The sequence below is a fragment of the Balaenoptera borealis genome, assembly GCF_965194805.1.
Source record: "Balaenoptera borealis genome assembly, chromosome: 20".
Taxonomy (NCBI): Eukaryota; Metazoa; Chordata; class Mammalia; order Artiodactyla; family Balaenopteridae; genus Balaenoptera; species Balaenoptera borealis.
The window spans coordinates 20,179,021-20,206,775 of NC_138879.1; the positions used below are offsets into that span (position 1 = coordinate 20,179,021).

Below are 27,755 nucleotides of genomic sequence, written 5' to 3' on the forward strand. Positions count from 1 at the left end.
TCCTAGCCTCCTAAGGTTCCAAGTTGTGTGTATTAAATCAACTCCAGCTCCTGGAAGGCTCCTTTCTCCCCCCGCCCCGGCTCTTGCCTTCTCCACACACAAGGTGGCCGTGGACGCTCGGGATCCGGTTGAGGAGGCATCAGGCTGCTAAGGGAGCCCCGTCCCCCCACCCCTCTCCCCCAAACAGTCTCCACCAGATCTGTGTCTTAGTTTTATTTTCTTTGCTTTGGTCTATACAAAAAAAACCAATAACCAAAAACATAAAGCGATAATAATAAAATTTTCTACTGGGACCTTCCCCAGCCCCCCACACCCGTGTGCAGGAGGTGGTGGGGGGAGTCTGAAACAGGAAGGGGAAGAGAAAGCCCCTCACCGCACACCAGAGGGGTCAGCCAAGAGCACTTCTCAGGGGGTCAGCTAGGGCAGTTGCGTGGGCGGGACAGGGTGCAAGGGAGCTGCTAACCCCGGGAGGGGCCAAAGCCAACTGCGCATCCTGGGGAGGGAGCAGGCCGTGTCCTGGAGCAGGGGAGGCACTCTCCGTATCTCCGCCCCATCCCCCTGGTCAGACGATCCCTGAACTTTTCAAGATAAGCTTTGGATTCTGGGCCTTTGGGCCTTGAACCTGGGGCCTGGAGACCCCCAGGGCTCAGTACAGTTGGTGGAGTTCAGTGACCAAATCGGAGCCAGCCAGAGAAGGAACCACAGCCCTATGGAGACGGGCAGCCCAGGAGGAGGGGGGACAGAGTGGGGGCCTCGAGTCTAAAGCTTTAGTGCCAGGGCCTCGGGGGTGGGAGGTGGTGTCGGGCCCTGGACCCACAGCCCAGAACAGAAAAGCAAGAGCAGATCGCCATCCCAAGAAAGACCCTACAGAGGACCTCTGAAGGCGCGGGGTTCAGCAGGAAGTTGCAGCCCTCCTGCCCAGGCTCAGGCACTTGGCTATCTCGCCCCAAAGCCTGCGAGGAGAGCCTCTCAGATGGGGAACCGCACCTGGAGGGAGGGGCAGACACAGAGGGGTCAGGCCAGCCCCGTGGCCCGCAGGAGCTCGTGCATAACCCGGCCACCATGGTAGAAGGGGCAGGGCTCCTCGCCTCGAGCGAAGATAACAGAATGAGGCAGGCGAGGCACACCTTCCCTGGGGGAGCTCAGCACCAAGAGGCCCCACACTTGTTCCCCCCAAAAAGGAGCCAGGGTTTCAGGGGAAACGTGAGAGGGCCTCCATGAGAAGGAGGTTCTGAAGGGAAGGGAAAGCCCGAGTCTCAGCAGCCCACAGGGGGGAAGGGAGAGCTGCAAAGCAGGGCGGGGAGGGGTCGCCATACTAGGGTCCAGGCAGCTAGGCCAGCATGTGGTCCGCAGTGGGGTAGGGGGGCCTGAGGCCGTCGCTGTAGGTGTCAATGGGGTAGTCCCCGTCCATGTCCATGTGCATCTCCAGGGGGTCCAGGGGCATGTCACTCGAGTACATGGGGCGGTAGGTGGCATCCATGTCTGGGGAGGAGAAGGGAGCTCCGTCCAGGATCTCAGGCTACCCCGCGGGGGTCTGGACAGCCCTCAGCCACACCTTCTACCTCTGCCCGCCCCCCGTGGGTCCGCCCCCTTCCCCAGACTCTCACATCAGGGACCCAGACAGGAGTGCATGTGGACACGACAGTGGCTGTCACTGATCCTTTGGCCCTGGGGTCACAAAATTGCCCCCTTGCTCACACCCACACAGCACCCCCTCTGCCCTGGGCTCTGCACACACTTACCATCTGCGTAGGGTTCATTAATGGGGATCATGCTCTGGGCCTGAGGATGGAGACAAAGAGAAACATTGAGGGAGGGGAAGGGTGGAAAACGCAGGCTCCAGGCTGGGGGGCAAAGACCCCTTGAAGGAACAGAGGATGAGATAGGGTTACACAGTGCCCTGATGAACTCCTCTCCTCAGGCACCTCCCCAGGGTGGAGGGTCCCACCATTCACGCTTGGAGGCACCCGCAGAACTAGAGCGGGGAGGGGAGTGGAGGGGAGAGGACTAGAGAATGGGTGCCAGGAGCTGCCCCACCCAGGATCAGGGCAGCCTCCAGCCCATACAGCACCTTTGTGCAAGTTAGAGAAAGGCACCCCTGCCCCAACACTTCATATTAGTTTGGACAAAATAAAATTGCCATTTTGTAGGTCAAAAACAGTAGATGGTTCAACCTACTACTTCCATCTGCTGGGAATTGTCATAAATGATCCAATTATAAAATAAAAATCTATGAAGTTGACAGGATGGTAGAGGCCTCCCTAAAAGTACAATCCTTGTGCAGTGCGCAACTTGCACAACCAGACACTGCAGCCCAACCCAGGATACTCACAGCCTCCCAGGCTGCAGGGTCATGCTTGAAGAGGGAGTTGGTGAGCTCCACAGACACACGTTTACGGTAATCTGGGTTCTTGTCCTCGGAGATGCGGAACAAGACGGCAGCAGCGTAGGTGGCTGAGCAGAGAAAAGGACAGGCCAAGTCAGGTGCCTGCCTCCACCCAGGCTGGGGGAACAAGGCCCAGCTTCCCCCCTCACCCCCAGCCCAGCCCCTCACCGGTGCCCTCATTGTGGGAGTGCAGTAGCTCCATGAGTGGGGCTGAGGCCCCCTCAGCATCAATGGTGTCGGCCGCCTCCTTGTCCTGGGCCAGCTCGCACAGCACCCCAGCGGCCACACGCTGGATGTTCTCCACTGAGGAGTACAGGAGCTGGGGAGAGGGGGTGCGGGGCGGGCGTGAGGCAGGCGGGCGTGAGGCACCTCACCGCCCTGCCCATCTCTGCCTCCCTTTTTTGGATTTAACCCAAGCCCATAGTAGAAAGCGTGAAAAGTCTAAGAAAAGTATAAAGAAATGGAAAAGCACACTGGACACAATCCCCCACCCAGACACAGCTTCTTTCCATTGGATTTTTATCATAGTCATATACATATATTTGATTCCTGTTTTTTTATCAAACATTGTAGCATAAAGCATTTTCCCATATTATTCAATAACTTTTCCTTAAAAATCTATGAGTTCATGGGAATTCCCTGGCGGTCCAGTGGTTAGGACTCTGCACTTTCACTGCCGAGGGCATGAGTTCAATCCCTGGTCAGAGAACAAACCACAAGCAGCACAGAGCAGCCAAAAAAAAAAAAAAATCTATGCGTTCATATTGATACTCAAGAGAGAAAGAGATAGAGACTTGGCTGGACCTAGAGACTGTCATACGGAGTGAAGTAAGTCAGAAAGAGAAAAACAAATATCGTATATTAACTATTAATATTTGTGGAATCTAGAAAAATGGTACAGATGAATCAGTTTGCAAGGCAGAAATAGAGACACAGATGTAGAGAACAAAAGTAAGGACACCAAGGGGGGAAAGCAGAGGGAGTGGGGGTGGGGGTGGGATGAATTGGGAGATTGGGATTGACATGTATACACTGATGTGTATAAAGTAGATAACTAATAAGAACCTGCTGTATAGGGGTTTCCCTGGCGGTGCCAGTAGTTAAGAATCCGCCTGCCAATGCAAGGGACACGGGTTCGAGCCCTGGGCCGGGAAGATCCTACATGCCGTGGAGCAACTAAGCCCATGGCCAAAACTACTGAGCCTGCGCTCTAGAGTCTGCAAGCCACAACTACTGAAGCCCGCGCACCTAGAGCCCGTGCTCCGCAACAAGAGAAGCCACCAAAATGAGAAGCCGGCGCACCGCAACGAAGAGCAGCCCCCGCTCGCCGCAACTAGAGAAAGCCTGCACGCGGCAACAAAGACCCAACTCAGTCAAAAATTATACATAAATTAATTTTTAAAAAAAAGAACCCGCTGGGGCTTCCCTGGTGGCGCAGTGGTTGAGAATCTGCCTGCCAATGCAGGGGACACGGGTTCGAGCCCTGGTCTGGGAAGATCCCACATGCCGCGGAGCAACTAGGCCCGTGAGCCACAATTACTGAGCCTGCGTGTCTGGAGCCTGTGCTCCGCAACAAGAGAGGCCGCGATAATGAGAGGCCCGCGCGCCGTGATGAAGAGTGGCCCCCACTTGCCACAACTAGAGAAAGCCCTCGCATAGAAATGAAGACCCAACACAGCCATAAATAAATAAATTAATTAATTTAAAAAAAAAAAGAAGGACCCTTTAAGTTTAAAAAAAAAAAGAACCTGCTGTATAAAACATTAAATTAAATTAAAGGAAAAAAAGAGAGAGAGAAAGAGAATGCTACAAAGCAAAACAACAACAAAAAGCAAAAAGCCTCATCAATCTCAAGTGGAGGTAGCTACCCGCACCAACTCCTTACTCTGAACATTAATAATTAAAGGAAAAACATTTCAAAAACTAAAAGTTCTTCTTCAACACCATTGTCTATGACCACATGATATAATGGACCATTCCTTTTTTAACCATTCTCTTATCATTGGACAGCCGGTTAATTTTCAATTATTAGTAGTAACATTGCAATTGTCAGCTCTGTGCATACATCTATGCCATGTTTTCAGTTACATTACGCTATTGCATAAAGACAGAGTCCCAGACCTGTACTACTTGGTTGTCTATACGTATTTCAAAACTGCTTTCTGGAAAGGTTTTACCACCTTATCTTCCCACCAGCAGGGTATAAGACTGCCCATTTTATCACATCTTCTTCAGCACAAAGCACTCCCATTCTTTTCTTTGCCAATTTGATAGTGGAAAATGGGCTCTCACTGCAGGGTAAGCTTCATTTCTTTAAACTCCTGGGGCTGAGCATTGCTTTTTGTTTTTCGGGTTTTTTAAATATTTATTTATTTACTTGGCTGCGCCGGGTCTTAGTTGAGGTATGTGGGGTCTTTAGTTGTGGTATGTGAACTCTTAGTTGCTGCATGTGGGATTGAACCCGGGCCCCCCTGCATTGGGAGTGCAGAGTCTTAGCCATTGGACCGCCAGGGAAGTCCTGAGCATTGTTTGTTTATGAGCCACCTGGGAATTGCATGTGCCTCTTCTTATATAACTGCTGGGGTCTAGCACTGGGGTCTAGTATTAACGAGCTCTTTTTATATGAAAGATATTAAACTCTTGTCTGTTGTGATGCTTGCAAATATTTTCCCAGTTTGCTGTTTACTTTTCAATGCTTTTAGGTTTTTTCGGACATTAAAACATAGTTTTTGTTTTCATTTGCTGGCGTTTGCTAAGTGGTCACTCCTGGTGCGGCCACTTTTCTCCAAACTCCTCCAAAGACCTCTTGATGTCTGGCCCAGACCCCCCTCAAACCCGTGGCTGTCAACCTTCCCCTTTCAGCAGTGGGGAGAAGCAGGGGTTGGGGGAACCTCTCCTGCCCACCTGCCCCAGACTCACCTGCACAAACAGGGGGATGGTGTTGAGTCGGAAGATCTCCATGCGGTTCATGGGATCCCGGGCGAGGATGTGCAGGGCCCCGGTGCAGCCTTCCACGATCTCCTCCATCCTCACCCCATCCTGTACAAGAGGAGCCATTGGGGCATAGCAACAGGTAGCCCTTGGGAGTGGTCACACCCCCCCCACGACCCTGGCAAACCTCACTGGTCCTTGGAGTTGGCATCAATTGCAACTCGCCTCCTTATTTACACACTCGCATGCGCACACGTTCACACAGAGGACACCCTGACTCCCAGGGTAGAGGGTCACAGGCCCCTGCAGTTCACTTACCGTGTAGGGCTGCTGTGTGCCTGCAGCCATGTGGCGTTGGGCATCCTGGTGGGCCTTGACCAGCAGCTGGACGAGGCGGGGAATGACCGCTGCCTCCTGCAGTGGGGCATGGTTGGCTGGGCACAGGCCCAGATTCCTGATCAGGCCAATGGTTGCCTGGCAAGAAAAGGGACACTCATCAAGGGCATTTCCTGGGCATCACTTCTCCAGCATCATCTCCTCCTTCCCCTCTCATCTCTTCTGTCCCCCAGGCCAGCCACAGACATGCTGGAAGATCTCCAGAGAATGAGATCACCCCCAGCCCATGCCCCTTATTCCATACGATCTGTGGGTCCTCATGTCTAACTCTTAGAGGTCCTGCTAAAATGATACCCCATTCCAGAATATTCCATCAGCCCCCAGGCCCTGACACTGCCCCCTGTCCCCTCTCTCTTACCTCCCACTCACAGACAACATAGTCTTGCTTTTCTGATAGTTCCCAAACCCTGATTATCAGGGAGAGGGAGTCCTCACTAGGGTTGACCCCGAAGCCTCCTGCTTTGGTGACGCTCACACTGTAATCACTCCCCAGCAGGCGGCTCTGGGAAGAGGTCTCTGCTCCAGGGTCCTCCAACTCCCAGGAGCCATTCTGGCCTCCCAGGGCTCCTTGGGGAGCAATTTATCATCTTATTTGATCCTCAAAACAAGAAACCAGGAGGGCAGGGATGAAAATCATGGGGGAGATGAGGACAGAGTGGATGACCTGCCAAGGTCACTTGTCAACTTAGCTGCTGGGTCAGGGTGCAAACCCTCCGCCCACCTCGAGCTTGTGCTGCAGACCAAGACCAAGGAGGGGAGGGACCGCGTGCTGCCCTTTCTTTAAAATACAATATATATAATCACTTAGAGTCATTCTTATCTGGACTGTTATATTGTTGAAAATTTAGGCAATAGGAGCCCCTGCCAGCTGGCTCCTGTGCCCTTTGACAAGACCCCAGTCTACGGCAGCTTCCTCACTCTCTGGCGCCAGGTGTCACACACACCGGTAGCTCTGCCCTGGCTCACCCTCACCTCCCCTGCCTGTGACAGGGAACTGATACACATCTCTCCTCTACCCAGGCAGCCTCCTGACAAGAAAGCTCCACCCTGGCTGCCAGTAGCAGACACCAAGTGTCCCCAGAATCCTCTCTACCCTTTGTCTTTTTCGCAACCCTCCTGAGTTTGAGCAGGACACATTAACACAGTGCTAACATCCTTGCATCCAGATGTGGCCAAATGACCAAGTTCCAGAGTATGGGCTGAAGTGATGTGTCCCACTTTCTGGTCGCTGCTAGCCCTCCCTACTTCTCCAGGGCTAAAAGGCACCTATGGGGATGATGTAGTCCAACTGTTCGTGTGAGGACAATCCTCATGCCCAGACCCTCTGGCATAAGGAATGTGCTCCATGGACCACCAATAGCACCTGGGGGCTTGTTAGAAATGCAGACTCTCAGGCCCACCCCAGGCCCACCGAATCAGAGCCTGCAGTTGAATGAGACCGCCCAGGGTGGTCCTGTGCATGTTAAACTTTAAAGCTCTATTCTAGGAGATGGCTGAGCTACAAGATAGAAGGATTCTGGGTCTCAGGAGCAGAGCCGCTGTGGAGGTCTAAACCGGACCATGAGAGAGGAGTAAACTTTTGTCTTATCGGAGCCACTGTATTTTAGGCCTCTTTGTTACTGCAGCTTTGCCTGAACCCATACAGCGCCTAATCCTGTCTTCAGAGCTCCTCCCCTCGCCTGACCCCACCGTGCAGTGGGCGGTACCTTGACCAGTGGCCACTGGTTGGGCTGGTTGAGCAGCTTGACGATGGCCGGGATGCCGTAGTTGAGGCGCACGGAGTTCTGAGCCATCTCGGCCTCGGGGTGGCGGCTGGTGAGGTGGCGCAGGGCACAGATGGCGGGCTCTGTGATGTCATCCTTGTCACCCGCGCACAGGATGGCATGGATGAGCGCCTCCACGCCGCTGTTCTGCGTCACCAGCGTCTTGTTCTTGCTGTTGTTGCAGGTCAGGTTGGACAGAGTGCCCGTGGCACAGGTGAGGACATTGACGTCGTCCACGCTCAGCTGGTTCACCAGAATCTTCAGCACACTCTCCAGGCCCTCCTGGGGTCGGGGGAGGCAGTGCAGAGTGAGGGAGATTCCCAAACGCAGGGTCTTCCCAAGTGTATCCGGGAGAACGGATGGCCTAAGGAGGTCTCCAGCCCACTCAGCTCATACTCGATGGGCCCTGCCTGTGTGTGTTCATCCCCGTGATCCTGCCAACACCCGTGAGAAGGTAGTCGTGGGGCAGCTGAGGCCCAGAGAGGTTGAGGGCCTTGCCCACAGACCCACAGCTAGTGAGCCGGATCTGAACTCAAGCCTGTCTCTAAGCTCCACGCTCTTTCCTCCACCCACTCCTGTCCTCAGACCCAACAGAGCTCTACTCAGGCCGAGGGAGGCCCCTAGGCCAGAAGGAAATTGTTGAGGAGGTCCACGCTTCCATGGCCCAGCTGACCCACTTTTACATGCTTCTCCCCTCTCTGGGCCTTAGCTGCTGCCCATTCAGTGGTCCCCAGGCCAAATCTGCTTTCAGGAAACATCCTTAACCCAGGAGCCTCATTCTCCCAAGGGGAGCCATGTGGGCCCTGTGATGGAACAGGAAGACCCCAGGATCTGGGGACAGACAGTCCTGAGTTCAAATCCCAGCTCTGCTGTCTGCTAGCTGTGACCAAGGGCCATTCCTTAACTCCCTGAGCCTCTGTTTCTTTTTTTTTTTTTCTATTTTTCTGTGAAAACTTTCTTTTTCTTTAAATTTTTTATTTTATATTGGAGTATAGTTGATTAACAATGTTGTGTTAGTTTCAGGTGTACAGCAAAGTCAGTTATACATATACATGTATCTATTCTTTTTCAGGTTCTTTTCCCATTTAGGTTATTACAGAGTACTGAGTAGAGTTCCCTGTGCTATACAGTAGATCCTGTTGATTATCTATTTTAAATAAAGCAGTGTGTACATGTTAATACCAAACTCCCAGTTTGTCCCTTCCCCCCACCCTTCCCCCCGGTAACCATAAGTTTGTTCTTTAAGTCTGTGAGTCTGTTTTTTTTAGATTCTGCATATAAGCGACATCGTATGATATTTGTCTTTCTCTGAATGACTTACTTCACTCAGTATGATAATCTCCAGGTCCATTTGTGTTGCTGCCAATGGCATTATTTCATTCTTTTTAATGGCTGAGTAACATTCCACTGTGTATCTGTACCACCTGAGCCTCTGTTTCTTTATCTAATGATGGGCCCCGCACTCTACCTCCAAGTACTGAAAGGGGTAAAGGAGCCAATGTCCCCAGTGCCTAGTGGAGCCCAGTACATGGCAGGTGCTCAACAAGCAGCCGATTGATGCAATTCTTAGCAATGACAGGTTGGAAGGAGGGACCAGAAGATTTGTCCTGAAACTGCATTTTTCCTTAAGCTGTTTTTAGGCACCAGGGGCCCCCAAGCCGTCTCCTGCACACTACTGCTCCCCGCCCAGGGTCTAGGTCAGAACTGTTCCTCTGACACCACCTGAACCCCAGCCAAGAAACATCAGCCTCCTCCATCTAGTCCCCTTTCTGAATCCCTAACAGGGATTAGAGCCTTGAGCCTAAAAGGATGAGGGGCTACAGGGCACTTCCATCCCCAGCCACAGTGGAGCAAGATATAGAGGCCTCCGGTCTCCCCACCCAGCTCCTAAGGTCAGACTCCCAGACAGGAAGTTGGACACGGTAAGATGGAAGGACGAGGTGGCTGAAGAGGCGGACCCAGGCTCGATGACCTCCCTCACCTGCTTGGTGGCCACGTCCGAGAGGTTGCGCAGGGTCCAGAGGCAGTTCTGCACGAGGCGGGGGCTGTTGCTCGTCAGGTGTTTGCCCAGGGCCTGCATCCCACCTGGGGTGGGAGATGGGGGCACGTCAGCCACAGGGGAGCACCGCTGACCGAGTCCGGTCACTGGTCAGGGCCCCCAACCCCGCCTGCCCGGCCACATGGGCCACCCTTACCGGCCACGGTACTCACCAGCCTCCACGATAGCGGGCTTATTGCTGGGACACACGGACAGCACCTTGAGCACACGGCTGGTGGTCCAGAGCAGCTTCTCGTAACTGTAGTTGCGCATGATGTGCACGAGAGCCTGGGGTCCTCCGTTGGCCAGGATGATGAGCTGTGGAGGGAGGGGGGCAATGAGTGTGAGACAGATGGGACCAAAACAGGGAACAGAGAAGGAAGGGGGGGTGACAGAGCCGTTATTACTGTGCTTCATCTAAAACCTGAAGAGCTTCTGTGACTACTAAATAAGCCAAAATGTTGGGGAAAAAAAGGTAATACACAATGCTGGCAAGGATGTGGTGAAACTACTAACATACACTGCCACTGATGGCATTGCAAATAATGCAGTCCTTTTGGAAAGTACCTGGAACTCTGAGTAAAAGCTTAGAGATATTAAAAATCCTCAGCCCCACTGATGAAACACTTTTCCTACTCTCTGGGAAAGGCTGTGTACCTGAGTATGTTCATTACAGCATCGTTCGTTCATAAAGGTGGAAAACCGGGAGCAACCTAGATGCCCTCCCACAGAATAAAGTCTGGGGCCTCCACTTAAATGAAATGCTATTTGCTGTTATAGAGGGTGCTTTTGAGGACAGTCTAGCAAAAAAAAAAAAAAAAAATTTTAATATCATGCAGAAAACAGATGCAAAGATGTAAATTGCTGTAACTACCACTGTGTACAAATATGCCCACAGGAAAGCATTGGAGAAGCACACGGTTGTATGAGGATAATGAATTTTTTCTTTCCCTTATCCTTAAAATATCCAGTAATATGGTGAAACATGTACATCTGTATATACATATATATTTAACCTAAAAAGGGTAAGAAGGCAGTGGCCTGAAGCTGCCGCTGGACAGAGGGTGATGCCATGGGGGTTGCAGGTCTTGGTTGGGGGCGGGGTGCGGCCCACCTTGCTCTCCTGGTTGCCGTAGGCCAGGAGCTGCAGGCAGTCGGTGGTGATGGCCAGGAACTTGGGGTTGTTCTTGTTGAGCAGGGGCACCATCTTCTGCAGCCCGTCTGCCAGGCGCACCGCCATCTTGGCGCCCTCCTGGTAGAGCAGCAGGTTGTGCAGCGTGGTGATGGCGTAGAAAAGGACCGACTCCACGGGGGAGCTAGGATAGGGGCAGGGGCTTCGCGTGAGCCAGGTACCAAGTAAACGTGGGCCACCTCCCAGTACTGACACCCCAATGGTGTCCCTTGAGTCCAGCCCCACTTTTTTTTTTTTGGCCACACCGTGTGGCATGCGGGATCTTAGTTCCCTGACCAGGGATCAAACCCGCGCCCCCTGCAGTGGAAGCGTGGAGTCTTAACCACTGGACCACCAGGGGAGTCCCCCAGCCCTTTCTATGCACAAAGCACACAGCACCTCTCCTCTCTCCACTGGGACCACGACTCCTCCTGCTCTGGGCTCCCGGCTGGGTGCTAAACTCACGGTTGGTCCCCTCGACACCTGTCCCTACTGAGTAACTGCCATGTGGAAGGCCTCATACTAGAGAAGCCCTGCAAGGGACTCAGAGGCGAATAAGATCAGTATCTCCACCCTTAGGTAACTCGCAGCCTAATATGATGTAAGGAAAAAGGCCAATCAACACTGCAAGGCTGGGAAAGATAAAGGTGGCAAGGGACTTTGCACATGCTGTTCCCTCTGCCTGTAATACTCTTCCCTTCAACTACACCAGCCAAACTCCACTCATCCGTCAACCCCCTGCCATTAGAGTGAACAGCTTCTTGGAACTCCGCTGACCAATCCTGGACACACTTTTGCCCTCATCTATACTGTATCCTGATAACTAACCTGTGAGTTACATGCCTGTCTCCCCTGCTAGGCTGTGAGCAGCTGAGCACCAAGACTGGGTGTGGTTCTGCACCTGGCACATAGTAGGTGCTCAATAAATGTATGGAAGCCCAGGGACGTGGGCAGGGTGGGGAGTCCAAGGGAGGGGAAGCCCCAGGCTCCCGCAGTGAGTAGGGGTCGGTACCTGAGCATGCGGACCAGGGCAGGGATGCCGCCCGACTTGAAGATGGCAAGCAGCCCCTCGCGGTGGTGGGAGAGGTTGTGAAGGATGCTGGTGGTACAGCGGGCTGTGTCCAGGTCGCTGGTGTTCTGCATGGTGCGCACGACGGCTGCTACCAGCTGGGGCGAGCCCATCAGCGCCCGCCGAGACGCCTCCTTCTTCGACAGCTGGTTCACGATCATGGCCGCCTTGGTCACCACCACCTGGGGGGAGGGGGGAGGACGGGAGGACCTGAGCAGATGGGCCAGGTTGGTTGCCGCTGTGAGAAGGAAGGGCCAGGAGACCCATCCACAAAGCTCAGACAGACCCAGGTCAGACTCTTCCCACTGATGGGGCTTTGGGTCAATGACCTCCCTCCACCCCAGGTAGGGCCCTCTCCTGCAGACACCTGACCTCTCCCCTCCCTGTCCTGCCTCCAGCCCGGCCAGGCCCCTCACAGACCGGGTCCTCATCGTTGAGCAGTTTGGTGAGCTCAGGAAGGGCCCGGGTGGCCAGCTCGGCGTCGTCCTGGTAGTTGATGAGATGCACAATGGCCGACTTCAGGAGCTGGGATGGCTCAGCCAGCCGCTGCAGGTTGGTGGTCTGTCCCTCCACCTGGGTGACCAGCAGGGAGCTGTCCTCTCCTGTCACACCAGGACACATGGCCTCCCGCACCCGCTTGGCTCTGGCTGTCGTGGACATCTGGTAATCCAGGTCACCTGGGGGCCAACAGGCAGGAACTGAGTTGCAGGATGCAGGCAGGGGGACATTGGGGAGCAGGCATCCCATCTGGGTCCTCTGGACTGCCTCCCAGACCACCACTCATAGTTCCACCTTTAACCAGTGACCTTGAGGAGGGCATCATTGCCTCAGTTACATCATCTGTAAAATGGGGCACCACCTGCTCTGTCTGTCGCAGGGAATTCTTACGAGAATTAAATGAGATAATAGTTGTGAATTGGGACTTCCCTGGTGGTCCAGTGGTAAAGAATCCGCCTTATAATGCAGGGGACGCGGGTTTGATCCCTGGTCAGGGAACTAAGATCTCACATGTCGCGGGGCAACGAAGCCCACGTGCCACAACTACTGAGCTCACGCACCTCAACTACAGCCCACGTGCCACAAACCACAGAGCCCTCGCGCTCTGGAACCCACACGCCACTATAGAGCCCACACGTCCTGGAGCCTGTGCACCATAACTAGAAAACAGAAAATCCACAGGCCACAACTAGAGAGAAGCCTGCGCACCAAAATGGAGAGCCCACGTGCCGCAACTAAGACCTGACGCAGATAAAAATAAATTAAATAAATAAATCTTAAAAAAAAAAGTTGTGAATTGCTCTTAAAAGAAAGGATGGGGCTTCCCTGGTGGCGCAGTGGTTGAGAGTCTGCCTGCTAATGCAGGGGACACGGGTTCGAGCCCCGGTCTGGGAGGATCCCACATGCCGCGGAGCAACTGGGCCCGTGAGCCACAACTACTGAGCCTGCGCGTCTGGAGCCTGTGCTCCGCAACAAGAGAGGCAGCAACAGTGAGAGGCCCGCGCACCGCTATTAAGAGTGGCCCCCGCTCGCCGCAACTAGAGAAAGCCCTCGCACAGAAACGAAGACCCAACACAGCCATAAATAAATAAATAAATAAATAAATAAATAAATTTATTAAAAGAAAAAGAAAGGATGCATGTGCCTGGCACATATTGCTAAAAAAACGTTCAGAGATTATTATTATTAAAAGGAATAGCTAACATTTTTTGAGTACAGGCACACCTTGGAGATATTGAGGTTTCATTTCCAGACCACTGTAATGAAGTGAATATTGCAATAAAGTGAGTCATGAATTTTTTGGTTTCCCAGTGCATATAAAAGTTATGTTTACACTGTATGTAGTATATTAAGTGTGCAATAGCATTATGTCTAAAAAATGTACATATCTCAATTTTAAAATGCTGCCAAAAAATGCTAACCGCCATCTGAGTCTTCAGCAAGTCACAGTAGTAATATCAAAGATCACTGATCATAGATCACTATGACAAATAGAATAACCATGAAAATGTTTGAAATATTGCAAGAATTACTAAAATGTGACACAGAGACATGAAGTGAGCAAATGTTTTGGAGAAATGGCACCGATAGACTTGCTCCATGCAAGGTTACCACAAACCTCCAATTTGTAAAAAACGCAGTATCTGCGAAGTGTAATAAAGTGAAGTGCAATAAAACGAGGTGTGCCTGTACTTATTATGTGCTTAGCAGTGAATTAAGTGCTTTCCTTATACTTTTCTCATTTAATCTTACAACAATCCTAGAACGTAAGGACTATTATTATCTCCGCTTTATAGATGGGAAAACTGAGACACAGAGAGGTTATAAGAACCCAAGCTGGGATCTGAACTCAGAGAGCCTGACTCCAGAATCCAACTCCGACTCTATGCCCCTCCCTTAACCACCAGGTAGGGGTAGGATGAGACAACCTCGGTCTCTTTTCAACCCTGAAATCTCACCATTCTAATTATACCCTCATCCTCCCCAAAGGAGACAACTCTCCCATTATATGGGCAGGCAAATAGAGGCCCAGAGGGCCACCCAGTAGAATAGAGCAGATGAGAGGGAAAGTCCAGACTGTGGGTTTCAGCAAGCAAGAGGTGGGCTCTCAGCTAAGAGTCCAGGCTCCACCCCCTGGTGGGTCTGGGAGTCCCACGAACAGGTGCCCCGGCTTCCCAGGCCGCCCTGCCCTGGCGAGTGTCCCAAAGCCCCGAAGAGAGGGAGGCAGAGGTTCCACCCTCCAATCAGTCGGGAAGGAGGGACCATCCACATGACTTTCCCACCCGGATGCTGTACTTGAGCTACCAGCACAATGCCTGGCCCTGCCAAGCTGAGAGGCCTCTGCCTGCTGTGTGGGAGGAGCCTCCCGGGGTGCAGAGGCTGAGCTCTGCCGTGGCCCAGGCTGCCACAGCCTACCCTTCACCCTCCCCAGCTCCCACAGCTCTCTGGGCTGCAACATTCAGGGCCCTGGAGGCATCTGTGGACTACACACAGGACTGGATACTTCCCTCCCCCAGAGAGGCAGGGCACCCTGGGCTGACGGGGATCCCCACCCCTGACTAAGCCCCAGAACCGGGCTCTACCTCCCCGGAATATCTGAGGCTCCTGGAGCAAGAGGACTGTGTCTTCCCCACAGTCCCTGAGTTCCCCGAGGGCAGCGGTGATGCCTCCTCATCACACTGTAAGTTCATGGAAGGCAAAGACTGTGCCTCTTCCTTCAGACTGGTGGGCAGGGACTATGCTTCCGCTCCGTCCTAGAGGTTCACGGAAGAGGAATCTGCCTCCCTCCCAGATGGGGGCGCTCTGAAGTTGCTGTGCCTCCTCCCTCAGACTGGTGAGTCTAAGAACAGGAGCTGTGGGGCTTCCCTGGTGGCGCAGTGGTTGAGAATCCGCCTGCCAGTGCAGGGGACACGGGTTCGAGCCTTGGTCTGGGAAGATCCCACATGCCGCGGAGCAACTAAGCCCGTGCGCCACAACTACTGAGCCCGTGCTCTAGAGCCCGCGAACCACAGCTACTGAGCCCACGTGCCACAACTACTGAAGCTTGCGTGCCTAGAGCCCGTGCTCCGCAACAAGAAAAGCCACCGCAGTGAGAAGCCCGCACACCGCAACAAAGAGTAGCCCCTGCTCTCAGCAACTAGAGAAAGCCCACACGCAGCAACGAAGACCCAATGCAGTCAAAAATAAATAGATAAATAAATAAATTTATATATTAAAAAAAAAAAAACAGTAGCTGTGCCTCTCTCCTCAGACCGGGTGCCCCCTAAAGTCTGCCTCCTCTGACCCTGACCTCCTTCCAGGGCCCAGCCTGGTTTTCGGCTGGAATATTCCCGTGGAAGAGTCCCCAGGGATCCCGACCTTGGCTCTGGGGCACCGCCTGGGTGTAGGTGGTGGTCTTCTTGAGCATGTACTGGCGCCCACAGGCCTCGTCCTCCTCCGTGATGCCTTTGCTGCTGACCGAGGGCACGCAGGTATTGACCCCCGAGTGGATGCCCGAGTCGTAGGTGTACGTCTGTTGCCACTCGGTCACCTTGATGGGTTGTTCGATGAGGTTCATCACGTCCATGGTGGCTGCTGGGGACACAAAGGAGGGGCAGGAAATGAGCTGGCCGCAGTGGGGCATCCCATCACCGGGCCCAGTCCCCACCTTCAGCCTCTCCCCAGGCCCTGCCCATCACCCCTAACCCGCACCACAGCTGCAAGGCCGTCAGCAGGCTGTGGAGGAAGGTGGGAGACAGGAGGGACCAAGCCCAGGGAGGGACCACCAGGATGGGACACCTGTCTGTGAGTCCTGGGCTTGCATCTCTGACCTCCAGTCCAGGGTGGGGTGAACCCAATGGCAGGAGGGGCATAAAGGGCCAGATGCCCCAACCCAGCCCTCAGCTCACTCACCTTGCTGTCCCAGACCAAAACCCCCAGAGCAGGAGAAGGCATTCAGGACCTCCAACAGCTTCTGGGGTCCCGCAGACCCACCCCCATCCACTGGGGCCCCCTGGGAAGAACTGTAGAGGTGAGACAGCTACACCCCAGGCACTGGGCAGGAAACCGGGTGGGGCAGGGAAGCAGCCAGACAGGTTTCTCTGGAAGCCTCAGAGACTCCAAGATCTCACTTTCCTGCAGATGGGGCAGGATCACGAGTGACCCCAGAGGCTCAGGCCCTAAGAACCCCATCTTGGGCTTTCCTGGTGGCGCAGTGGTTGAGAATCTGCCTGCCAACACAGGGGGCACGGGTTCGAGCCCTGGTCTGGGAGGATCCCACATGCCCCGGAGCAACTGAGCCTGTGAGCCACAATTACTGAGCCTGCGCGTCTGGAGCCTGTGTTCCGCGGCAGGAGAGGCCGCGATGGTGAGAGGCCCGCGCACCGCGATGAAGAGTGGCCCCCACTTGCCGCAGCTAGAGGGGGCCCTCGCACAGAGGCGAGGACCCAACACAGCCATAAATAAATAAATTAATTAAAACATCTGATTGCCTTAAAAAAAAAAAAAAAACCTTAACCTCATTTCATTTAAAAAAAAAAAAGAACCCCATCTCTCCAGCACTCCAGCTCCTAGAAGCCTTTCCCAGAATTCTGAATCCTACCAACCAGTTCAAATCTCAGCCACATACTACTGGGGCAACTCACCGCTCCGCTGAACCTCAGTCCTCATCTGTAAAATGGGGTAGCACCACCTCCCTCGTAGGCTGTTGTGAGGACCAGATTCGTAAAGGACCCAGCCTGGTGCCTGGCACACAGTAGGTGCTCAATGTTGGTGACCTTGGCCAGATATCAGTACTGCTTCTCCCTCGGGGTGGGGCAGACCTTGGGGTGGTCACTGCTATTCAGAGACTTGGGGCCACTTGAGGCTCATGAATAGCTGGGCCTGCCTCTGTACCAGGGAGGTGGTGACTCCCACTTGGTCTGTCCAGCTCCCGTCTCGGTGCTGACCTCTAGAGTCCAGCAGCTGGGAGGACGGGCAAGGGAAGCTGTGCCCCAGTGAGGGCCTTCCTAGTGTCCTTCAAGAAGGCTTCCCTGGTGGCGCAGTGGTTAAGAATCCGCCTGCCAATGCAGGAGCCACGGGTTCGAGCCCTGGTCCGGGAAGATCCCACATGTCGCGGAGCCACTAAGGCCGTGCGCCACAACTACTGAGCCTGCGCTCTAGAGTCCGCGAGCCACAGCTACTGAGCCCGCATGCCGCAACTACTGAAGCCCGCGGGCCTAGAGCCGGTGCTCCGCAACAAGAGAAGCCACCGCAATGAGAAGCCCGCTCACTGCAACAAAGAGTAGCCCCCGCTCATCGCAACTAGAGAAAGCCTGTGCGCAGCAACGAAGACCCAACACAGCCAAAAATCTTAAAAATAAATAAAATAAATTAAAAAAAGGTCATCATCCTCACAAGTGGGTTTCGAAGCACATGCTCTGCTCCCGCATTTACAGATGGGGAAACTGAGGCTCCACCCAGTAAGGAGGCATAGCAGAGAAATGACAGAGCCAGGCCCAGGCCCAGGTGTGAGTGACACCCGAGTCTGTGGCCTGTGCACACCCAGTGTGGCCTCAGATGGCAAGTAGACCCCAGGCTGGTCCACCCGTGAGGCTGGGCAGCAGCACCCAGCACCTCAAACCCATTGTCCCATTGTGTTGGGAGACCAGTTAAGGACGAGGCTGGAGTGGCTGGTGAGCCTGGTCCCAACCCAGGAACAAAGATCACCAAGGATATGTCTTCTGGGACGGCCCCAGTGCCACCCTCCGGGAGGATGACAAAGATCCTTCATGTCTCCCCGCCTTTTATGGCGGCCCCAGCTCCTCCCCTGCCCGTGAGCACACCTGGAACCCGCAGAGGCAGGAGCCAGACCAGCTCCCCGCAGACTCCTTCCTCTCCTCCCATCACCCCGAGTGACTCAGAGTTTCCGGCTGATCAACAGAAGCAGGCTCGGTGCCTCCAGATGTGCCCAGCTGCTTTCCAGGCACCGGCCAAGTGTGGCTATTTCAGGGGGAGCCCTTCCCCCCGCCCCCGCCCTAACCACACACTGCCCGGCACTCCTGCCTTCCCTGGACAGACAGACACAGAGAATACAGGAGAGTTTGGGAGGAGAAAGCCTGTCGCAGAAGCCCCCGGGGAGAAAATTCAGGCAGGAGGCCTTGGACGTCCAAGCACTGGAGAAGGAAGATGAAACTGTGTCAGTAAATACAGTTGCATTAACCCTGTAAAGGCCACTTTGCCGGGCAGAGGGCTGAGCCAACATCTGGATGCCGAGCCTCAGTCAGATTCGCTTAGGACAAACTGGACATCTCCAGCCCTATCAGTAAAAACACCCCACCGGAGCCAGAAGAGACCAGTAGAGATCCACCGCCTACCCTGGTGCTTCTGAGCCAAGTGAGAGGGATATGGGCCTTGGTCGGAACCTCAGGGACAATCCCCTCACCAGCCCCATATCCAAAGGGACCACCGAGGTCAAGGCTGGCCATGGGAGGGGCGTTTCCTCAGCAGGCCCCTTACCACCCCCGCCAGCCCAGGCCTGGAGCCAAGAGAAGTTGAGGGCTGGACAGCTGCCCAGGGCGAGACAGAGCCCTCAAAGGTCAAAGGATCCATGGCGGAGGGGAGGCGGGGGACGGAGGGCGGGGGGGAGAGCCTTAACTAGCAAATGAATCTCATGCTTCCCTAGAAGCAACCCTGGCCGGCATTTTATTATTCCCAGTTTCTAGGTGAGGAAACAAGCTCCAGGCTGAAAAACAGTGGCGCTCTGCTCAAATCCAGATCTGCCTCACTGCCAACCAGCCTCCAGCCCACCAAGGAGAGAATGCCAGACACCCTGCTGCAGAAGAGAGTGATGGGCAGGGGGCAGGAGGTGCACAGGTGGAGCCGAGCACCTGCTGCTCGGCAATCAGGAGTCCCAGGTTCTAGTCCCACCTCTGCTGCAAACTTGCTGTGTGTCCTTGGGCAACAGCTTTCCCTCTCTGTGCTTAATCTTCAGAAAGGGTAGCCCAGGTGATCTCAGAGGAATGTTGATATCTAAGATTCTAGGAATAAAGAGTCAGAATTCCCATGACAGACAAGAAAAGGCTGAGGGTGGGCAGGGTCAGAGGTGGAAAGCAGTCCAGAGAGGACACGCACCAGAACTCTTCTTGAAGAAAGCATGCTGGTAGGGAGCTACTCCTGCCACAGGAAAGATATAAGTCAGACCTCAGGCAGGGCTGTCAAGCAGCCCCACCTGTCTCCCCACCTACTCCCCAGGAGAACCAGGGGAATTCTTTTTTTTTTTTAATAAATTTATTTATTTATTTATTTTTGGCAGTGTTGGGTCTTCGTTGACGCACGCGGGCTTTCTCTAGTTGCAGCGAGGCGCAGTCTTCAGTAGTTGTGGCGCATGGGCTTAGTTGCTCCGTGGCATGTGGGATCTTCCCGGACCAGGGCTGGAACCTGTGTCCCCTGCACTGGCAGGCAGATTTTTAACCACTGCGCCACCAGAGAAGCCCCAGGGGAATTCTTTCACAAGAAACAAAAATGCTGTTTTTGCAGTTCCCAGGGTGGAGGAGGCCGCACCCGGTTTGGTCTTGTCCCTCTCTGTCCTGGACCTGGAGTGAGACCCACCACAATGCCCCTGGACAGAGCCAGGGTGGAAGGAGGCGAGACAGACGCGGGCCCTGCCCCTGCACCCTGGCGGAAGCCGGGCAGAGCCAGACACAGGGCGGGGCTCTGAGTTGAATGGGGGCACTTTGTTTAGCAAGCAATCTCTATTGCAGAAGGAAGAAGCCAGCTCAGAGATCACTGGGTGGGGTGGGGGACCTCACAAGGGACAGGAAGAGAGAAGACAGGGGCTCTGAAGAGGGTGTGCGAAGGACCCTTCCCCCACCAGTCCACACTGGCCAGGAATCTGCAAGCTAGCAAGGGGGATGCTTTGGGGCCTACCCCGCCTGTCGCTCCTGCTTCCTCCGCCGCGTGGCCGACCCAGGGGGCTGGCAGCGGGCACCCTAAATCCAAGACTGTCCTGGCAGAGTGTGGTCCAGCTCTGACATTAAAAAGAACTCCCAGGAATTCCCAGGCAGTCCAGTGGTTAAGACTCCACGCTTCCACTGCAGGGGGCACGGGTTCGATCCCTGGTCAGGGAACTAAGATCCTGCATGCCATGCGTCATGGCCAAAAAAAAATTAAAAATTAAAAATAAATAAAAGGAACTCCCACCAGAGCTACATCAGGCTTCTTCCCCCTGCCAGCACCTGCCGCAGTGACGGGCTGGGCTGTGCTGCAGGACGCCAAGTGTCAGTAAGACGCCGGGAAACCAGGACAGGAATGGGCTGCCCGAGAGGTGAGCTGGGACCCGGCTCAGAAACATTGCATTAGAGCAGGCAGGGCCCTCCAGAAGTTCCTTGGGCCAGAGGCCAGCACCCTGTGCAGACACGGATCAGGGGCTCAGACAATGACAGACGAAGGGGGCCATGGGCAGGGCGGGAGGGCATGGGGGTCAGGGGAAGGCTCTATCCTGCCCCCGCACTCACTGGCCGTGTGCCCTTGGGCAAATCACGCAACTTCCTGAAGCCTCATTCCTCCTCTGTAAAGTAGAGACAATCAAGACACTCCTTTCTTCAGACGGCTGTGTGTTGTGTGCATAGTACACAACCATGACTGTGCAAGGCCTCTGTTGGTAGGAAAGGCCCAGGCAAGCGTCCTTCTACTAGGGAAACACAGAAATGGCAGAGGAGGAAGCCAGCAGAGATGGGCCTGGCAAGGTAGCCGGTAGCCAGCCTGCTTTGTGGGACCCAGTACCCAGGGCAAGACCCAGGTTTCCTTTCCCTGAACCCTCAGATGAAGGCTAGGAGGGGAGCTGCCTCCCGGCCCTAGGCCAGAGCCCCTGAGGTCGGGGGAGGTGTGGCCGGGGAAGACGAGCTATGTCCAGGTCCTGGGAGGGGAGGCCAGGTGGAGACATGGCGCTGCCCCTCTCCCCGGTCACACGTGCTGCCTTCTGCAGCTGGGGGCCGGCAGGCCAGTCAGGCCTGGACATTCCCCACATAGCAGCCCCAGGGGAGAGGCTGGGCTCTGCAGTGTCACCAGCCACCAGCCTTCCCCACTCTGTCTCCGGCTCCAGCAGAGATTTGGCGAGCGGTCCCAAGCACAGACGGAAACAGACTCTAGAAAAGTACGGAGACAGACAGGACTGCATCCCTTGACAGCCCTGTCTCCCCCATCAGGCTGGGGCTTCCCAACTAGGCCTCTCGCCTCAGACGGGTGGCTCCAGGAGAAACGTCCGCCACCCGCAGACTAGATGTTCCTTGGCAGAGACTGTGGTCTCCCCCATCAGACTGGTCATTCCAAACGGGCAGGGACTGAAGCGGGCACCATGCGTGGCCAGGGTCCTGGGGACGGGAGAAGATACAGAAGCCCATCCTGAGCTTCCGGACGAAAGCCCTCACTTCCTAGTCTGGAGGACAGCCTGAGCTGTGGCCCAGGACTGGCTGCGGGTAGAGGTTCAGGTCAGGCCGACCCAGCTGCTGTTTATTTTCTTCCTTCTGGGCTCCTGCCCAAAGCAAACAAACCAGGGTGGGAAAATGAAGGGGACTTGGAGGAGAGGGAAATGCCTGGCCAGGTGGCTGGACCCTGGGAAACTCCGGGCTACCCTGGAGAGGGCTCCTGCTGGAGCGCCATTCCCTGCTGGGGACCCTGGGTGGGCAAAAATCCCAAACCGACAGATGACCCTAAACCGGGACTCCTGGGAATGGAAAAACACTTTACCAGCCTCAGGAAACAACAGCTAAGGACTCACTTGGGGCTGTGACGTACCTCAATACCCAAGTGCCTGCTGTCCCCACCTGACCACCCCCACCCAGGGGGGCTTGGGGGGTCCGACCCCAACTCATGTCTACTCCTCAGGGTGTGATTCCCCAGGGTTTCATTCTGCAAGGATCGCTGCCTGGCCCTCTCCTGGAAAAGCAGGGAAGACCCAACTCTTACTTCCCTGTTCAGCATTTGCTGGAGAAAACTAGGGTTTGGATAAAGATTTGGTTAAAATTTGTTATCGTATACAGAGCATAAGATCATCCAAGAGCGAGGCTGAGAAATAAGAGGATGCTAAGAAAAGAGAAGGGAAAGAGATGTTCATGGTTAGATGCCTCGACAGGATTACGGGTGACTTTCTTTCTTCTCTTGGAAACTTTCCTAAACTTTCCAACTGTTTTGTAAAATGATCAGATATTACTTTTTCAATCAAGTGGGAGGGGGAGTCGTGTAGTGAGTGCAACCTCCACTCACCCCCAAATAAGCAGTGTATTGATTGCCCAGCCCCGCCCCAATTCTCCCCTGTCCCTGCCACTCACCAGAGACAAGAATCCAGAGACAAGAATCCTCTGTCCCCACAGTGAGGAAAGACAGTCAACCTGTTAACCCACACTGCAGGTCATAGAAAGCTGAGCTTCCTGCCCTGAGGGCCCCCAAAGCCTGAGGGGCCAGGAGGCTGAGCAAAGGGGGAGTGGTCAGTGAGTTTTCTCTTCAGCCTAGCCAAGGAAGCTGCTGGAAATCAGGACAGTCCACGCCCCCCAGACCTCCACCAGATTCAACCATGTCCCAGGAGGCAGGCCTCATGGTGTCGCTTGCAGAGACACAAACCCTGATGACCTGCCCCAGTCACTGCTCCTTCCCTTCATAGGGGTCACTGGGCCAGCGGCTCATGGTTACCTGCCTCTCACATGGCCAGGTCTCTCCTCCCAAAAGACACAAGACTAAGAGTTTCCCCAGGGACCCCAACAGACCTCAGACTCGCCCCAAAGGGTAGTGATTCCTACTTGCCCTCTCTCCTGGGGCAGGCTGGCTCTCCCCCAGCTCACACGGATGGGACCCTGCTTCATCCTCTTCAGAGAAGAGTCAACCCTGAGCCTCCACCAGCATCTCCCTCTTACTCATCAACTCAAGATCTCATCTCTAACAGGCAGGAAGTCCTTCCTCCTATCTAGCCTCCATTCCTTCCATAAGAGTCCCGATCGCTCTTGTGTCTTCAGGGCTGTTGGAAAACTGCAAGCCTGTCACCCTCTTCACAGCAATCACCCGGGACTGAGTTCATTCTCGTTCTTTCTTTGTCACATCAAGTCCCCTCAGCCTTCTCTTCTCCAGGATCAATAACTCCCCATGCCTAGGGTCCCCTCCTGACCTCAAGGGATCTGGAAGCCCCGTGTTGATAGGCTCAGTACCCAGGCTATACTGACACAGATAGAGGCCCCATTTCCCAGGCCCATTCCGGTGTCAGGTGCCCGGTTGGCAGACGTGCCAGAGCCAGGGAGGTCTGAGGACAGTAACACCAGCCCCTCCCTCCAGGACCCAGGCCCTGCTGACCCCACCCCAATCACCGGAAAGGCCTCCTCAGCGAAAACCTACTCCCAGCCCCCAGGGCTCCCCGCTCCAGAGGACAGCCAGCTCCCCGCCCAAGAGCAGGCTGGCAGTGCTGACTGGTGGAGTCCAGCAGGACACTGGTCCGGTCCTAAATCTGACTCTCGTTTCTCTCCACTCCCCAGGGGACAGGCCCCCCTTTATCTTGGCCCAGCTCCAGCCCCCAGCAAAGCAGACAACTCCCACTTCCTACACAGGGACAAGCCCAGAACAGTCCATGGCTCGGCCCAGCTCAAGACAGGAGGCGGCAGCAGCTTTGACCCCTGCCCTCCTCTCCCTGCCAAACCTCCTCCACACATCCGCCACAGCCCCTGGCCTTGGGGAGATAGCCCCCTCCACCAGGAGCCAAAAACCAAGCCATGGGAGGGGCAGGGGTTTCAGGGGGCAGGAGGCTGGGACGTGAGTCACCCCTACCTGGCAAACCTGCCCCTGCCTTCACCAACCACACACACCACCCTGGACCCTTTGGAATTCTCTTCTCCCCAAACTCCTAAGCAGAGACTCTCAAAAAAGGGATGGCAGAAAAATTCTTCCCAGAGCCAGGGTGGGGTGATACAGCAAGATGGGCCCTGGGCTTGGCGCCAAAGGACCCAAATGCCAGCCTTGGCCCTGCTTGGGTCTCACTGTGCAACCTTGGGCAAGTTACTTAACTCCCCGAGTTTCCATTTCCTCACCTGTAGAATGGGGTAATGATACTTGCCTAGAGGGATGGTCATAAGGATTAAGTGAGAACAGTTAATGAAAGTGCTTGGAATCCGTAAGTAGTCCCTTAATTTTTAAGTGACCAATTATCAAGTACTTATTCAGTAGTTGGTACCATTATTTCCATTTTGCCCAGGAGGTCACTGAAGCTCAGAGAGGTGAAGTGACTTGACCAAGGCCGCGCAGGTAACGAGCGACAGAGCTGGGAATCAAACCTAGCTCAGTCCAAGCCTAAATCCCTATGCTCAGAACTGCCCCACTACAACATCTGTCCAAATAACAGCCCTTCTGTAGAGAAGTCAACTGCCCCATCTCATTCTAAGGTGGCTCTTTTCCCCAAGCCCTCCCAGGCCGGGGAGAGACCCCTGTCACCTGCACCTGCCCAATCAGTACCCCTTCCTTCCCATGCAATGCACTCTCAAAGCCTCATCCCTGGCAGCCCAAACAGAGATTCCAGAGGAAATGGGGTTGTAACTGGGGTGGGGTGGGACCGGGTGGAGGCACGGGGAGGGCTCATGTCACCCAAGCTGAGGCTTGATCTAGCAAGAAATGACCACTTGGATCCTACCTTTTTTTCCCCTCTCCCTCCAGTCCAGTAAGTAGCCAGTTTGCACCTCCTAACAATACTTCCTCAGTATTATCTTTTCATGGAAGTCAGGAGCCAGATTAGCTAACCTAATCATTTAACCAGTGTAATTAACAACACCTTCCCCTCCTCCACTTTGGCACAGAGAAGAGGGAAAACAGGTTATTTTGCCCCAACTCCTTGCCCTTGTGACACCCACTGGAGCAGAAGAGGCATGGGACTCCCCCTGACCCAGGGCACTCCATGGGGTGGGTCTGACCTCCGCCGCCCTCACTCTCCCATCTACGTAGGGCGGCACGGGTCTTCCCAAGCGAGTCAGGGCAAGCAACCCTGATCCCCCCAACCTTCCCTTCACCTCAGGAATGGAGAACCTGGCTGTTACATTCCCCTTTCTGTTCCCCAAGGAGGCCAGGGAAGGGGCTCTCAGGAAATTGCTGGGGGGAGTAGGGAGGGCAGCAGCTAACGCAGCTCTGCCTGAAACCTTCCCCACTGAAGCCTTCCTCCAGTCCCACCTTCCCCATCGAAGTCTCTCCGGAAAGGGGGTGGGTAGGAAAAGAACTTCAAAAGCCTCCAGAAGGAATGCACCTTCAAAACCCAGAAATCAAATGGAAATCCAGCCCCGTTGCTCCGCGCTCATCGGACTCAATCCCCAGCCAGCTAAATAACGTGGGGGATGGGACAGAGGGGAAAAAAACACCAGAACAATCGCTCCCCCCACCCTCAGTCAGTTTGGCCCGGCCCTGCCCCACCCCCATTCCTGGGGAGGGGGGCAGAGCTCCGGAGAGAGCCTGTAGGGCAGGCCTCCTGCGAGGGGGTGTGGTGGTCCCCGGAGACAGGAAGACAAGGAAGAAGCTGCTTCCCCTTTGGCCCGGCCCCCCACCCCGGTCTCCCCCTCAGGCCCCAAGGGGCCCAGCAAACAGGATGGAGGTGGGGGCTGGGAAGACGGGGTCACAGCGCAGGCACTGCCCAGGTTCAGCCTGGCCGGCTGGGGGAGGGGGCTTTGCTCCGAGAAGGACCCCTAAAGCCTGCGGGAAGCCCCGGGCAAGGAGGCAGGAAAACCCCCAGAGAAAGCTGCCGTGAATACTCCTTCCTGGAAAGTTTGTTCTGGGTGATTTTTCCGCCAAGAAGAGGATAGAAAGGAAGGGTAGTCCTGTTCCCATATCAACACTCTGGAAGCCGCAGCTACTGGAAACTGGGCCGGTGAATTCTCCACCCGTGCACGACCCCTCCGCCCAGACCCCTATCTTGAGCCTCGGGTGCCAGACACCGGCTGGGCGCGGAGCCGGGCCCAGCACCAATCCCACTGCCATCCCTTCCCGCCTCCGCTGGCGGAGCCAGAGCCCGGCACCCACCCGAACGGAGCGGAGGGAGACGCCGCAGGTACAGTCCCGACCAGGCTCGCAGAGCTGAAGGGCAGGGCCTCCGGACTCCGTGTGCTCACCTGCTCGGCAGGTGGGGCCCGCGTCTCTGGGAAAATATGCGCTCAGCCCTCACAGTTGGGCAAGCCGGGCGTAGACAATAGGGCCCCACCCAGGCCTGGGGGAGTAGAGAGGGAGGGAAAGCGAGGATAACGCGTGGGGTGGGGTGAGGGTGGCCCCAAAGAGACCAGCGGCAGCAAGTTTCGCAAACAGTAAATTCCTGATTACAGAGTGAGCGCTGGGACGCAGGCCGAGCAGGTTAAAGTCTCCGCCGCAAGAGGCAGGGCCAGAGTCAGGGACGCGGCGCCCAGCGAGCTCCGCGGGTCCCGGGGGAGGCGCGACCCGGAGGCACCTGCCCTGATCCCTCCCCACCCTTCTCAGACACCGGCTCTCGGAGCCCCCAGTCGCGCTACGCGCGAACCTCGCGCCCACTTAGTCACCGCGCCCAGGACCCCAGCGCGCCCCCTGCCGCCGGTGCAGGGTGGCTCTCCCTGGCTCCCGCCCTCACCTGCCCTGGGACGGCGGGGATCGGCCTCTCGTCCGCTCGCCCCGCTTCCCTCGCCCCAGCGATACCTGCCTCGATCGTCCGCACCTGCGTTTGGAGCCTGGCCGGGCTGGGTAGGGATCGGGCCGGGATGGGAGCCGGCGCGGGCTGCGAACTGAGCTCAGCACACTCGGGCGGTGGCTGCTCCGGACTCTGGCCAAGACAGCAACTCACTAACCGAACAAAAGGCGAAGGGACCTGACAGCCAAGCCACGCCTCTCGCCCCCTCGAAGCTCCGCCCCTGAGGGAGACGCCCACCCGCTGATGTGGGCTTACTGGCTGCCTGGCCTGACTGTCCTATGGAGAGGCGGAGCCTCGCGCCCAGTCCCCTTTCACCGCCGCCTCTGTTTATCCGCTGGCCATTGGCCCCAGGGACTGCCACTCGGCCCTAGGGACGTTCTCCAACTTGAGGTTCCATCCTAACTCCTCACCTATTGGCAGATTGAGGGTTACTTCCTCCTGATTGGGCAAGGAACTGTCAGTAAGACTAAGGAAAGAACCAATGGAAGGGATGGGGTGTGTCTTGTCCCACCCTACCTCCGAGCAGGTAAGAATGATTACTCTCCCCTTCCCCCTACCTGTCCAACAGGTGAGTCAGGAGGGGCAAGGACAGACGCCTTCACTGGCCAGCCAACTCAGCGTCAGGCATGATGCTTCACTGGGCTTATTCACCCTTGCCGCAAAGTGGTAATAACATATTAGTATAGCATTTCATAGGCTTTTTTTTCTGGGTTGGGATTTTTTTCCCCCAAAGATGGAGTGCTCATGAGCTTTAGAATTAGAAGTCCTGGATTCGGGTTCTGCTACTTAGTAGCTATATGATCTTAGGCAAATTACTTGTCTTTCACCCTGTTTCTCCACACCTGTAAAATGGGTATATGAGCTATATCTCTCTCTCATGGGGGTG

At 55.2% G+C, this 27,755-nt stretch overlaps 1 protein-coding gene across 13 annotated transcripts; it reads right to left on the reverse strand.

The window, feature by feature from the left end:
• Positions 1 to 198: 198 nt before the first annotated feature.
• Positions 199 to 27,049, reverse strand: JUP (junction plakoglobin). 13 transcript variants are annotated; one of them, XM_082372256.1, is made up of 15 exons: positions 26,897 to 27,049; positions 15,610 to 15,825; positions 12,175 to 12,431; positions 11,698 to 11,936; positions 10,629 to 10,830; positions 9,688 to 9,832; positions 9,458 to 9,561; positions 7,420 to 7,758; positions 5,636 to 5,791; positions 5,306 to 5,425; positions 2,555 to 2,705; positions 2,333 to 2,454; positions 1,743 to 1,782; positions 1,317 to 1,482; positions 199 to 987 (listed from the first exon to the last, which is right to left on the reverse strand). In XM_082372256.1, the coding sequence occupies exons 2-14, from the start codon at positions 15,815 to 15,817 to the stop codon at positions 1,331 to 1,333; spliced, it is 2,235 nt and encodes a 744-aa protein (XP_082228382.1). In that variant the 5' UTR covers positions 15,818 to 15,825; positions 26,897 to 27,049; the 3' UTR covers positions 199 to 987; positions 1,317 to 1,330. The 13 variants fall into 13 exon arrangements, with proteins under 13 accessions (XP_082228382.1, XP_082228386.1, XP_082228383.1 ...); XM_082372260.1 differs by having other exon boundaries at positions 12,127 to 12,431; positions 26,882 to 27,042; XM_082372257.1 differs by having other exon boundaries at positions 15,610 to 15,822; positions 26,878 to 27,039.
• Between the last annotated feature and the right edge of the window lie 706 nt (positions 27,050 to 27,755).